We start from the raw sequence: 15,000 nt of genomic DNA on the forward strand, positions 1-15,000 counted from the left end.
GCGTGTCTGTGTGTGTGTGTGTGTGAGAGAGAGAGAGTGTGTGTGTGCGTGTCTGTGTCTGTGTGTGTCTGTGTCTGTGTGTGTGTGTGTGTGTGTGTGTGTGTGTGTGTGAGAGTGTGTGTGTGTGTGTGTGTGTGTGTGTGTGAGTCTGTGTCTGTGTCTGTGTGTGTGTGTGTGTGTGTGTGTGTGTGTGTGTGTGTGTGTGTGTGTGTGTGTGTGTGTGTGAGAGAGTGTGTGTGCGCGTGTCTGTGTGTGCGCGTGTCTGTGTGTGTGTGTGTGTGAGAGAGAGAGAGTGTGTGTGTGCGTGTCTGTGTCTGTGTGTGTCTGTGTGTGTGTGTGTGTGTGTGTGTGTGTGTGAGAGTGTGTGTGTGTGTGTGTGTGTGTGTGTGTGTGAGTCTGTGTCTGTGTGTGTGTGTGTGTGTGTGTGTGTGTGTGTGTGTGTGTGTGTGTGTGTGTGTGTGTGTGTGTGTGTGTGCGTGTCTGTGTCTGTGTCTGTGTGTGTGTGTGTGTGTGTGTGTGTGTGTGAGAGAGAGAGAGTGTGTGTGTGTGAGAGAGAGAGAGTGTGTGTGTGTGTGTGTGTGTGTGTGTGTGTGCGTGTCTGTGTCTGTGTCTGTGTGTGTGTGTGTGTGAGAGAGAGAGAGTGTGTGTGTGTGAGACTCACACAGCAGCAGCAGATGAAGACGATACACAGCGCCTGAAGAACCCCTGCCGTCCCGACGACCCACGTGAGCCTGAGGAAGAGGATCACGCCGAAGATGTTCTGCAGGCACGGCAGGTACACACCCATGAAGGTGCCCATCTGAGGAGACTGCAGGAATCATGGGAGAAAAAGGCGTTATGCCACACTCCTCAGTGCCTATGCACCAACTTTGCCATCTGAAAATGAGGCCAAGGAATGCTTTCATCAACTCTTAGGATCCCTAAGAGTGATAAGATCCTCTTGCTTGGGGATGTCAGCGCTAGGGTGGGACAGAACTACAGGAACTCAGTTATAGGAATGATCCACCAGGATGGTTCCCCGAGAACTAATGGCTCCCTTAGGAACGTTTTCCTGGTTGTATTCGCAGCGCCAGTAGGAACTCTGTGACGTAAGACACGCTTGTTGTTGGGACTTTTATTTTGACTGCGCTGAGAATGAGTGTTCACTAGTGTACGATCTGTCTAACGGTCCTGTCTCATACGTCACTAGACAGAACTGTTATAGACAGGAAGTAGACAGTGATGAAGAGTTATTAGCGTACGGCGTGTGTCTGATGTCCAGTGTTGCTGAGCAGAAACACATCATCATGATTCTCTTGGTCTCCTCAAAGTTGTTCGGGTTTTCTCCTCAGCGTAAAGATTAAGAGCTTCATCTATCACTGTTTTCCATGTTCGTAGAGTTAGTTTGTGGAGTAAATATATAGGCTTTCCCTGATAGGGAAATATGTAATGGTACATAAAAAAATTACACAAAATACTCATACACATAAAAATGAAGAGACTTCACTAATTGATGTTCAACAGTATGGAAGCTTGTTTCCGCCACATAATAAAACATTTTAAATTTGATAATTGCGCCTTTTTATCTCGCAATTCTGACTTTATATCTCGCAATTCTGACTTTATATCTCCCAATTGTGTATTATAAAGTCAGAATTGCGAGATGTAAACTCGCAATTGTGAGATAAAAAGTCGCAATTATCTTTTAAAATGTTTTATTCTGTGGCGGAAACAAGCTTCCATACAACAGTCTAATTGATACCAGTACAAAGAGTTTTTGAACCTGCTTGCCTCAGTTAATGTGCTTAGCTCATACAGAGTCTGAATACTAGGACAGTCTTTCAGGCCAATAACTTTCATCCAAGTTCGAACAATATAGAGCCTGTTCAGCCATCAAAGATCTCACCGTTACAGGCGTGGACGTCATCATCAGATGAAGAGTGTGTGTGTGTGTGTGTGTGTGTGTGTGTGTAGAGCGTCACCTTGCGTGGCTTGCGCTTCTCTCCGATGCTCTCGGCCTCCTCGTGCTCTCGGGCGCCTTGTGTGAGGTTTGTGTAGTTCGCCAGACGACTGAGCAGAGACGACACCTTGGGGCGAGTGTCCATCTCCTCCTGCAGAGAGAGAGAGAGAGAGAGAGAGAGGGAGAGAGACATTGGTCAGATAGGCTAAAAGGGTTTAAACTGAGACACTGACACAGAAGTGATTGCGAGAGCAAACCTCAAACAGAGCCAGATTCCTGTCGTAGAAATCATCGTCATCAACGGCGTGAGAGTTATTGATGTAAACGCTGGACAGCTTCACACCGTCACCTGACACACACACACACACACAGAGAGAGAGAGAGAGTCACCAGCGGTTGAAGGGTTCATATGAGTGCTTGAGAAACCTGTCTGGAAACAACCGTTACTTTCACTGTTTGATGAACAAGAATTAGACCGAACAAAACTTCTCATAAAGTCCATGAAGTCCTTATAATCAGTGTAGCACCACATGACATCTGTGTGTGTGTGTGTGTGTGTGTGTGTGTGTGTGTGTGTGTGTGTGTGTGTGTGTGTGTCGCCATCAGCAAACCGTCAGCACACACACTCTCACTTCCCCAACACACACACACACACACTCACTCACACACACACACACACTCTCACTCATTCACACTCTCTCTCTCTCACTCACTCACTCACTCACTCACACTCTCACTTCCCCAACACACACACACACACACACACACACACACACTCACTCACTCACACTCTCATACACACACACACACACACACACACACACTCATTCACACTCTCACACACACACACTCTCACTTCCCCAACACACACACACACTCTCACACACACTCTCTCACTCTCACACAGACACACACAATCACTCACACACCTCTGCCTTTGTTTCACTGCATTGTTCACTGAGGTGTGTGTGTGTGTGTGTGTGTGTGTGTGTGTGTGTGTGTGTGTGTGTGTGTGTGTGTGTGTGTGTGTGTGTGTGTGTGTGTGTGTGTGTGTGTGTTGTCCACATGTGAAGCCTTAAAGCAACATAATGAATAATCGTGTGTGTTTGAGCTCAACACCTGCACAGTCATCATTGCAGCTTCACACACACACACACACACACACACACAGAACTTCCTGTTTCAGATGAAGAGTCACACCCTCAGCACTCACTCAGAGAGATGAAGGAGACAAAACACACACATCTTACAAGATCAACATGTCATGATTCATCATCAGCAGATCATAAGCTCATATAATGCTCAATATCCTCTGACTGCGAGTCTGAAGCTGAATATGGAGTCAATCAGAGCCGTTCTGAGGTCATCACTACAGATTAATTATTAGATTACTTTTTATTACAATTATTATTATTATTAGATATGAAATCATTATGTTATTGTTGTGAAGTTTTAACAAACTCCAGTGCTGTTATTGTTCACTGAAACTAAAACCATTCAAAGAAGTTGCTGTCAATCAAAACAAAGCTGGAATTAAATTAAATATTAATATTAGATACTAAAAGAAATATTAAACTTAGAAATTTTATTTCAAAACATTTAAAAAAAATAAAAATAATAATTTACGTATAGCCTATATACAAATTTAAAATGATCATTCAGACTATTAATTTGCTACTATAAATATTAATACTACAGTAGTATATAAATAACACAAAAATATCACTGAATAAAGTATATTTTTGTTCATTTGTGATATAAAAACTTCAGATGTGCTTTAATAACTGCCATATTCAGTATTATTACGTTTTATTATAGCTTTATTAATATTTTAAATTAGCTTTCATTTGTAAATTGTTAGTTTACATATTAATTTTAATTAATGTTCAGTCATTTTGCTGTGCTTTTGTCGTTTTATTCAGGTTTTTTTTTTTAGGTTTTATTTATTTTTAATAAAATTATAGTATAATACTGTTGCCTTCGCAATAAACTAAAATAAGTTTACGTTTCTCATCTAATATTTATATTTATATTTTATTTCAGCTTTATTCAACCGACACTAATGTGTTCAACAGTCGTACTTCACCATAATTCAGTCAGCTTTGACATATTTAAATCAGCATATTTATGATATTTAACCTTTATAAAGGGACTAAATATATGCTTCATCTTTAAATTAGAATAATAAGACACTCTAGGGCTGTTACCAATCAAAATAAATCATTTATCCTAAAAAATTACAACTGCATAAAATAATGTTATGAGATTGTTATCAATATTTTTTGAATATATAAATAAGAAATGTTGGAAGGAATGACACTTTCAAACGCGACACTAAACCACCAGTAGGTGGCGGCAGGAGACCGTCTTAATGAGCGAGTCACTGAGTCATTTATTCAAACGATTCGTTCAAACGGCTGATTTGTTTATGAATGAGTCATTGAATCTGTGACTCAACCGATTCGTTCAAAGCATCGACAAGCATTAATGTCGAGCCCTGCACACACACACACACACACACACACACTCACCGTCGCTGAGCTGCTCACCCTGGTCGGGCGTGTCGGAGGTCGTGACCCCTGCGGACGCCTCGCTGCGACTGACGCTCTCCCGCGAGCCGAAGCGGACCCTGGCGTGTGTGTGTGTGAGTGTGTGTGTGTCCGGGGGCGTGTCGGGCAGGTCCTCGGCTCTGATTGGTGTGACGGTGAAGCGCACGGACGAGGCCATGGCTTCCGGCGCCGGCGAGTCCGACAGGGCGGCGGCGGCTCCACGTCACACACAGCTCACGCTCACCGGGGGCGACACACACACACGCATCGCCATGGAGACACTGTGAGTGTGTGATCTCGGGGAGATTGATGATGATGTCACGGGTTGAGTGCTTGATGGTAACAGCAGTGATTGTGTGCGTGTGTGTGTGTGTGTGTGTGTGTGTGTAAAAGAGGAATGTGTCCCAATAGGGCTTGTTTTCGCTCAGATCAGCGTTTGAATCTGATTTCTGGCTCGTCAGCAGAGAGTTTGGAGGAACGGTTTACGTAATGAAACCGCTGAACTGAAGTGTGTGTGAAACATTAACATTCCTCTACTGTAAGACAACATACATGAAGCTTTAGAGCTGTCATAAATATGTGTGTGTAAGAGAGAGTGTGTGAGAGATTGAGTGTGTGTGAGATGAATGAATAAGTGAGTGTGTGTATGTGAGAGAGAGTGAGTGAGTGTGTGAATAAATGATTGAATGAAGAGTGTGTGTGTGAGTAAATGAGTGAGTGTGTGTGTGTGTGTGTGTGTGTGTGTGTGTGTGTGTGTGTGTGTGTGTGTGTGTGTGTGTGTGTGTGTGTGTGTGTGTGTGTGTGAATGAATTAATGAGTGTGTGTGAGAGTAAATGAGTGAGAGTGTGTGTGTGAGAGTAAATGAGTGAGTGTGTGTGAGTATGTGAGTGAGTGAATGAATGAGTGAGAGTGTGTGTGTGTGTGTGTGTGTGTGTGTGTGTGTGTGTGTGTGTGTGTGTGTGTGTGTGTGTGTGTGTGAGTGAATGAATTAATGAATGAACGAGAGAGTGTGTGTGTGTGTGAGAATTAATGAATGAGAGTGTGAATGAATGAATGAATGAATGAGAGAGAGTGTGTGTGTGTGTGTGTGTGTGTGTGTGTGTGTGTGTGTGTGTGTGTGTGTGTGTGTGTGTGTGTGTGTGTGTGTGTGTGTGTGTGTGTGTGTGTGTGTGTGACAGAGAAAAGGGAAAGACAAACAGAACAAATCAAGCAGTCAAAAACATGATTCATTTTAAAACTGAATTGTTGTATTGTATTGAAATATGTAAGTCTTTAATGTATAGACAGAGTGTGTGTGTGTGTGTGTGTGTAGAATTTTATATATATATAATTCTACACACACACACACACACACACACACACACACACTAAAGGACTAGCTAGACTGTAGTAGCATTATATTAGCTGCCCAACTGGGATCACAGTTACAAAAACCCAGTGAGCCGTTAGACCCATTCGGTCACAGTATCATCAGTGTACCAGAGTAACACCACAGTACCAGTAACACCACAGTAACACCACAGTACCAGTACCACCACAGTAACACCACAGTACCACCACAGTACCACCACAGTAACACCACAGTAACACCACAGTACCACCACAGTACCACCACAGTACCAGTACCACCACAGTACCACCACAGTAACAGCACAGTAACACCACAGTACCAGTAACACCACAGTACCAGTAACACCACAGTAACACCACATTACCAGTACCACCACAGTAACACCACAGTAACACCACAGTACCACCACAGTAACACCACAGTACCACCACAGTACCACCACAGTAACACCACAGTACCAGTACCACCACAGTAACACCACAGTAACACCACAGTACCACCACAGTAACACCACAGTAACACCACAGTACCAGTACCACCACAGTAACACCACAGTAACACCACAGTACCAGTACCACCACAGTAACACCACAGTACCACCACAGTAACACCACAGTACCAGTACCACCACAGTAACACCACAGTAACACCACAGTAACACCACAGTACCAGTACCACCACAGTAACACCACAGTAACACCACAGTAACACCACAGTACCACCACAGTACCACCACAGTACTACCACAGTAACACCACAGTAACACCACAGTACCAGTACCACCACAGTAACACCACAGTAACACCACAGTAACACCACAGTAACACCACAGTACCACCACAGTACCAGTACCACCACAGTAACACCACAGTAACACCACAGTACCACCACAGCAGGGATGGAAATTAGCACCCGCCACCAGCCAAATGCGGGTGATTTTGTGTTGTGGCGGGTAAACTCGCTTCACCTACCGGCCACCGTGGCGGGTAAATAAAAATAGCATACTGTTTCACACAGACGGCGGACACTTTTAGAGGACATAAGTGTACGCTGAAATAAAGTCTTTCACCTCAGAAAAAAGGACTTTCTTGTCCTGTCACGTCAGCCGTTCTCCTGTTCTCATAGCGAACACTCTTCAAATGCACGCGCAAATGTGGCGGCGCGCGCTGTGTATCGCCTCACTGTATATAAAGTGCAAAATAAACTACGAGCATGCAACGCCGTTACGTTGTAAATTACACAAAATAAAAGTAATGCAGGGATGATTTTCATACTATTCACCAGGAGCAGTTTCCATGGTTCATTAACAGTTATTGTTAATATTGTGTATTCACCATGGTAACTGTCGTTTCCATATTAACCCCAAAATGCCACTTTATTTTTCTTTGTGTTATTTTTTATATTTTTAAATGACTGTAGTGGCTCATACCAACATTGTATTAACAAAAACTAGTTTGGAACTGCTATTTAATAGCTTTAGCATAGGCCTAATGTTTATTTATTAGTACTAGTCTTTACTATAAGTCATATTCTTACAATTTATGTTAAGTAAAGGGGGACAGTACTTGTGTGTGTGGAAATAGCCGGTTTCAATAAAACTACTTGTGACATGTCATATTTGGCTTTGACTTTGACTGAACATTTGCTCTCACTTTGCGGAAAAAATATCGGGATATATCTCGTATATCAATATTCAGCCTAAATAATCGGGATATGACTTTTGGTCCATATCGCCCAGCCCTAGTTTCATTGTTGGGACTAAAAACCTAAAACTGGAAGCCATAAAAGACCACGAATCATTCAAATGCCACATCCAGGTAAAAAAGAGAAATATATATAAGAGAGAAAGAGAAAATGTCAGTATTTCATTGAGACTTGAGATTAAATAAACTGCTTAAGTATTGTAGATCTTGTAGTATTAATTTTCACATGCAGTTACACATTGTCGGTTAAAAACAAGAAAGTGGCTGGTAAAAACATTGAGTGGCTGGTAGATTTTGAAATCCACCAGCCACAGTGGCCGGTGGACAAAAAAGTTAATTTCCATCCCTGCACCACAGTACCACCACAGTAACACCACAGTACCAGTAACACCACAGTAACACCACAGTACCACCACAGTAACACCACAGTACCAGTAACACCACAGTAACACCACATTACCAGTACCACCACAGTAACACCACAGTAACACCACAGTACCAGTAACACCACAGTAACACCACAGTACCAGTACCACCACAGTAACACCACAGTACCACCACAGTACCACCACAGTACCAGTACCACCACAGTACCACCACAGTAACACCACAGTACCACCACAGTAACACCACAGTACCAGTACCACCACAGTAACACCACAGTACCACCACAGTAACACCACAGTACCAGTAACACCACAGTAACACCACAGTACCACCACAGTAACACCACAGTACCAGTAACACCACAGTAACACCACATTACCAGTACCACCACAGTAACACCACAGTACCAGTAACACCACAGTACCACCACAGTAACACCACAGTACCAGTACCACCACAGTAACACCACAGTACCAGTAACACCACAGTACCAGTACCACCACAGTAACACCACACAGTAACACCACATTACCAGTACCACCAGTAACACCACAGTAACACCACAGTACCAGTAACACACCAGTAACACCACAGTACCACCACAGTACCACCACAGTAACACCACAGTAACACCACCATAGTAACACTAACACCATAGTATGTTTCTGAAAACATGATGCCTAAACACACCGTTTGCCTGACAGCTCACTGGGTTCGGCTGGTATGGTCCAGAGTGCTGTCTACATAGTATGGTCCAGAGTGCTGTCTACATAGGGAACTCACTGGGTTCGGCTAGTATGGTCCAGAGTGCTGTCTACATAAGGAACTCACTGGATTCGGCTAGTATGGTCCAGAGTGCTGTCTACATAGTATGGTCCAGAGTGCTGTCTACATAGGGAACTCACTGGGTTCGGCTAGTATGGTCCAGAGTGCTGTCTACATAGGGAACTCACTGGGTTCGGCTAGTATGGTCCAGAGTGCTGTCTACATAGGGAACTCACTGGGTTCGGCTAGTATGGTCCAGAGTGCTGTCTACATAAGGAACTCACTGGATTCGGCTAGTATGGTCCAGAGTGCTGTCTACATAGTATGGTCCAGAGTGCTGTCTACATAGTATGGTCCAGAGTGCTGTCTACATGGGGAACTCACTGGGTTCGGCTAGTATGGTCCAGAGTGCTGTCTACATGGGGAACTCACTGGGTTCGGCTAGTATGGTCCAGAGTGCTGTCTACATAGTATGGTCCAGAGTGCTGTCTACATAGTATGGTCCAGAGTGCTGTCTACATAGGGAACTCACTGGGTTCGGCTGGTATGGTCCAGAGTGCTGTCTACATAAGGAACTCACTGGGTTCGGCTAGTATGGTCCAGAGTGCTGTCTACATAGGGAACTCACTGGGTTCGGCTAATATGGTCCAGAGTGCTGTCTACATAGGGAACTCACTGGGTTCGGCTAGTATGGTCCAGAGTGCTGTCTACATAAGGAACTCACTGGATTCGGCTAGTATGGTCCAGAGTGCTGTCTACATAGTATGGTCCAGAGTGCTGTCTACATAGTATGGTCTAGAGTGCTGTCTACATAGGGAACTCACTGGGTTCGGCTAGTATGGTCCAGAGTGCTGTCTACATAGGGAACTCACTGGGTTCGGCTAGTATGGTCCAGAGTGCTGTCTACATAGGGAACTCACTGGGTTCGGCTAGTATGGTCCAGAGTGCTGTCTACATAAGGAACTCACTGGGTTCGGCTAGTATGGTCCAGAGTGCTGTCTACATGGGGAACTCACTGGGTTCGGCTAGTATGGTCCAGAGTGCTGTCTACATAGTATGGTCCAGAGTGCTGTCTACATAGTATGGTCCAGAGTGCTGTCTACATAGGGAACTCACTGGGTTCGGCTAGTATGGTCCAGAGTGCTGTCTACATAGGGAACTCACTGGGTTCGGCTAGTATGGTCCAGAGTGCTGTCTACATAGGGAACTCACTGGGTTCGGCTAGTATGGTCCAGAGTGCTGTCTACATAGGGAACTCACTGGGTTCGGCTAGTATGGTCCAGAGTGCTGTCTACATAGGGAACTCACTGGGTTCGGCTAGTATGGTCCAGAGTGCTGTCTACATAAGGAACTCACTGGATTCGGCTAGTATGGTCCAGAGTGCTGTCTACATAGGGAACTCACTGGGTTCGGCTAGTATGGTCCAGAGTGCTGTCTACATAGTATGGTCCAGAGTGCTGTCTACATAGTATGGTCCAGAGTGCTGTCTACATGGGGAACTCACTGGGTTCGGCTAGTATGGTCCAGAGTGCTGTCTACATGGGGAACTCACTGGGTTCGGCTAGTATGGTCCAGAGTGCTGTCTACATAGTATGGTCCAGAGTGCTGTCTACATAGTATGGTCCAGAGTGCTGTCTACATAGGGAACTCACTGGGTTCGGCTGGTATGGTCCAGAGTGCTGTCTACATAAGGAACTCACTGGGTTCGGCTAGTATGGTCCAGAGTGCTGTCTACATAGGGAACTCACTGGGTTCGGCTAATATGGTCCAGAGTGCTGTCTACATAGGGAACTCACTGGGTTCGGCTAGTATGGTCCAGAGTGCTGTCTACATAAGGAACTCACTGGATTCGGCTAGTATGGTCCAGAGTGCTGTCTACATAGTATGGTCCAGAGTGCTGTCTACATAGTATGGTCTAGAGTGCTGTCTACATAGGGAACTCACTGGGTTCGGCTAGTATGGTCCAGAGTGCTGTCTACATAGGGAACTCACTGGGTTCGGCTAGTATGGTCCAGAGTGCTGTCTACATAGGGAACTCACTGGGTTCGGCTAGTATGGTCCAGAGTGCTGTCTACATAAGGAACTCACTGGGTTCGGCTAGTATGGTCCAGAGTGCTGTCTACATGGGGAACTCACTGGGTTCGGCTAGTATGGTCCAGAGTGCTGTCTACATAGTATGGTCCAGAGTGCTGTCTACATAGTATGGTCCAGAGTGCTGTCTACATAGGGAACTCACTGGGTTCGGCTGGTATGGTCCAGAGTGCTGTCTACATAAGGAACTCACTGGGTTCGGCTAGTATGGTCCAGAGTGCTGTCTACATAGGGAACTCACTGGGTTCGGCTAGTATGGTCCAGAGTGCTGTCTACATAAGGAACTCACTGGGTTCGGCTAGTATGGTCCAGAGTGCTGTCTACATAGGGAACTCACTGGGTTCGGCTAGTATGGTCCAGAGTGCTGTCTACATAAGGAACTCACTGGATTCGGCTAGTATGGTCCAGAGTGCTGTCTACATAGTATGGTCCAGAGTGCTGTCTACATAGTATGGTCTAGAGTGCTGTCTACATAAGGAACTCACTGGGTTCGGCTAGTATGGTCCAGAGTGCTGTCTACATAGGGAACTCACTGGGTTCGGCTAGTATGGTCCAGAGTGCTGTCTACATAGGGAACTCACTGGGTTCGGCTAGTATGGTCCAGAGTGCTGTCTACATAAGGAACTCACTGGGTTCGGCTAGTATGGTCCAGAGTGCTGTCTACATAGGGAACTCACTGGGTTCGGCTAGTATGGTCCAGAGTGCTGTCTACATAGGGAACTCACTGGGTTCGGCTAGTATGGTCCAGAGTGCTGTCTACATAAGGAACTCACTGGATTCGGCTAGTATGGTCCAGAGTGCTGTCTACATAGGGAACTCACTGGGTTCGGCTAGTATGGTCCAGAGTGCTGTCTACATAGTATGGTCCAGAGTGCTGTCTACATGGGGAACTCACTGGGTTCGGCTAGTATGGTCCAGAGTGCTGTCTACATGGGGAACTCACTGGGTTCGGCTAGTATGGTCCAGAGTGCTGTCTACATAGTATGGTCCAGAGTGCTGTCTACATAGTATGGTCCAGAGTGCTGTCTACATAGGGAACTCACTGGGTTCGGCTGGTATGGTCCAGAGTGCTGTCTACATAGGGAACTCACTGGGTTCGGCTGGTATGGTCCAGAGTGCTGTCTACATAAGGAACTCACTGGGTTCGGCTGGTATGGTCCAGAGTGCTGTCTACATAGGGAACTCACTGGGTTCGGCTGGTATAGTCCAGAGTGCTGTCTACATAGGGAACTCCCTGGGTTCGGCTGGTATGGTCCAGAGTGCTGTATCTACATAGGGAACTCACTGGGTTCGGCTGGTATAGTCCAGAGTGCTGTCTACATAGGGAACTCACTGGGTTCGGCTGGTATGGTCCAGAGTGCTGTCTACATAGGGAACTCACTGGGTTCGGCTGGTATGGTCCAGAGTGCTGTCTACATAAGGAACTCACTGGGTTCGGCTGGTATGGTCCAGAGTGCTGTCTACATAGGGAACTCACTGGGTTCGGCTGGTATAGTCCAGAGTGCTGTCTACATAGGGAACTCCCTGGGTTCGGCTGGTATGGTCCAGAGTGCTGTATCTACATAGGGAACTCACTGGGTTCGGCTGGTATAGTCCAGAGTGCTGTCTACATAGGGAACTCACTGGGTTCGGCTGGTATGGTCCAGAGTGCTGTCTACATAGGGAACTCACTGGGTTCGGCTAGTATGGTCCAGAGTGCTGTCTACATAGGGAACTCACTGGGTTCGGCTTGTATGGTCCAGAGTGCTGTCTACATAGGGAACTCACTGGGTTCGGCTGGTATAGTCCAGAGTGCTGTCTACATAGGGAACTCACTGGGTTCGGCTAGTATGGTCCAGAGTGCTGTCTACATAGGGAACTTACTGGGTTTTGCGACACAATCTTGCCGTTGGGTTCCTGCGACAAACCTGCACCTGAGCGCCTCCATTAAGCCAATTATAATCCGATCGCAGACACACACCTGACAGCGGCTCAAATTAGATAGACACCCTTATAAATATCACTAAAAAAAACTCTTTATATAACTAATAAAGCCTCAGAACAGGCGCGCGCGAGACGCTTTCATGATGTTTAAACGCAAACCCGCGCTAACAGTCGCAGTATTATTATTATTCACTTCTGATCAACACGATCGATTCATTTCACTCACTTACCCCCGGGCTGCTGTCACGGGTCCACCGGAGCCGGTGCTGGGGTAAAATCCAGTGTGTGTATCGCCCCGGTTTCAGGAGGATCTTCAAATCAGCACGTTTGACTGAGCGACGGGCGTAAGCGCGCTCAAGAGAGCAACGGTCCCTGCGTCATGACGTACATGCGTAGGATGCGCTGTAGGGAAATGTAGTTCTCCGCGCACTATTTACATCACGAAGAAAACTACAATTAGACTTTTTTTTGATCATTTAAATACCCATATTAGCAATTGCTTACAAATAAAGCTGACGCACAATTACACAAATCTCGCATTTTATTTTATTTCACATGAGGATCTTTGAGTACACACAAACAAAAAATATGCCTTTAGAAAATAAACATAACATTGTTCAGTAAAAAAAAAAAAAGAAGATATGGTGTAAAAGTTGATGGTTCCGATCAGAGCACGGGTCGCGGTTGTTGCGTTAGCAGGAGCCCGAAGCGTTTCTTGATGGTCACGCGGTGTCTGGAGAACTTGTCGTCCGGCGAGAAGCGGGCCGGGTGCGCGGAGCTGGTGGGCTGGCTGCTCGGGTCCAGTTTCTGCACAGAAGTCAAATAATATATTCAAAACATGCCTCAAAGTCTGCATACATCTGATCTATATTACATACACGTGTTATGCCCAAAATATGCCGCCATTACAGCAGAACTCACCTTCAGAGTGTAAACCCTGTCGCCTTTCTCGTTCAGGTAAAACTGCAGGAACATGATGAACTCTCGACAGTCACACAGCGAGTTACAGTGTCTGTGGGTTTATTTCGAAGATATCCGAGCAGAAACCAGGTTTATAATCGGCAGAGCTGCTCAAAACACCACGTGTGCGACTGATCCCGAAACAAACCGGATGTGTGCGGGACGAGCCGCGGCGCAAAGTACGATGGGAAATTGAGTTTTTAAAAAGGTCACGTGTGTAAAGAAAACATCCCGCCTGCTGTTGATTATAACGGCAGACATAATAAAAATAATTATTAATGTAAATAAATGTGACAATCATGTTATAGTTAATGACATGCGATTATACTGTTTGGAACACAGACATGCTGATTTATGTTTGTTTTTAAAAGTGTGCAGTTTAAATCTGCATTTCAGCAACTGTTCAGATTATCCAGTTGTTTAACCTTCAAAGTCCTCGAATATCTTCTTTTATATTATCAGATCCTCTGAGGATACTTCAGTTTCAGGTAAAGTTGGTAATTTGGTAAATTCTGGATGTAATTTAGCCTATATATGCCAACTGTTTTGTTGTTGTTTTGGGGTTAGATTAATGTCTACCACTTGCCATCTTAAAAATAAAAACTATTGTACACATTAACTGATATAAAATTAGCTTTAGCATTTTTCTTATTATGTAAAATCCCCCTGTTTGTAGATGGAGAAGCTTCAGTCACCACATGCTGACCACATCATGCATCAGGAGACGCATCTGATGGAGCACTTACTTCCACTTAATGAGGATAACAAGCTGCTTAATTATCAAGAAATCTCATGTGTAAATGCGCAGGATAGGACTGAAGACGCTCAGACTGAAACACCATGTTTTGATGCTGAAAACACATTTTGTGTCCCAGAAACACGCGCTTCGAAGCGATCAGCGCACACATGCGTTTACTCCCTTCGTTCGCAGCTTCAGTGTGAGGAGCACGAGGACACTCTTCCAGGGTTCGGCCCGAACACCGTCTCCGAACATCCTGGAAGTGCAATAAACCGAGATAGAAGCATCAAACCTTTATTCACAGATAACCCTTTCCACACACCTGATCTTAACCCTTCGTGGCCCGTTCTAGCTCCTCATTGTAACCCCGTTGCTTCAGTGCCTCATCAGAATCAGTGCTGGCCCGTTTACACGCCTCCACAGCACTTTAACCCTGCGTTTAACCCCGTGTGTAATTTTAAACCTGGGTTTAACCCAGCATTTAACTTTAACCCTGGGTTTAACACCGCATTTAACTTTAACCCTGGGTTTAACTTTAACCCTGGGTTTAACACCGCATTTAACTTTAACCCTGGGTTTAACCCTGCGTCTAA

At 45.3% G+C, this 15,000-nt stretch overlaps 3 protein-coding genes across 5 annotated transcripts in view; 1 reads left to right on the forward strand and 2 right to left on the reverse strand.

The window, feature by feature from the left end:
• slc12a6 (solute carrier family 12 member 6) overlaps positions 1-13,094 on the reverse strand; it is a 44,543-nt gene extending 31,449 nt beyond the window's left edge. The window contains exons 1-5 of one of the 3 annotated variants that reach the window (XM_082161572.1): positions 12,939-13,094; positions 4,471-5,046; positions 2,197-2,288; positions 1,962-2,090; positions 662-808 (exon numbers count right to left, since the gene is read on the reverse strand). In XM_082161572.1, the coding sequence (XP_082017698.1) occupies positions 662-808; positions 1,962-2,090; positions 2,197-2,288; positions 4,471-4,666 (564 nt within the window). In that variant the 5' untranslated portion in view covers positions 4,667-5,046; positions 12,939-13,094. Of the gene's footprint in view, positions 1-661; positions 809-1,961; positions 2,091-2,196; positions 2,289-4,470; positions 5,055-12,934 lie in introns of all 3 variants that reach the window. The other 2 variants (XM_082161570.1, XM_082161571.1) reach the window with 2 other exon arrangements.
• A 137-nt stretch (positions 13,095-13,231) lies between these two features.
• Positions 13,232-13,815, reverse strand: nop10 (NOP10 ribonucleoprotein homolog (yeast)). The gene is made up of 2 exons (XM_082161639.1): positions 13,630-13,815; positions 13,232-13,515 (listed from the first exon to the last, which is right to left on the reverse strand). The coding sequence occupies exons 1-2, from the start codon at positions 13,681-13,683 to the stop codon at positions 13,375-13,377; spliced, it is 195 nt and encodes a 64-aa protein (XP_082017765.1). The 5' UTR covers positions 13,684-13,815; the 3' UTR covers positions 13,232-13,374.
• A 141-nt stretch (positions 13,816-13,956) lies between these two features.
• LOC309492596 (uncharacterized protein) overlaps positions 13,957-15,000 on the forward strand; it is a 7,542-nt gene continuing 6,498 nt past the window's right edge. The window contains exon 1 of the mRNA XM_082161591.1: positions 13,957-15,000. This exon is cut by the window's right edge and continues 519 nt beyond it. Coding sequence (XP_082017717.1) covers positions 14,345-15,000 — 656 coding nt within the window. The 5' untranslated portion in view covers positions 13,957-14,344.

Source organism: Leuciscus leuciscus (genome assembly GCF_965113295.1).
Source record: "Leuciscus leuciscus genome assembly, chromosome: 2".
Classification (NCBI taxonomy): domain Eukaryota; kingdom Metazoa; phylum Chordata; class Actinopteri; order Cypriniformes; family Leuciscidae; genus Leuciscus; species Leuciscus leuciscus.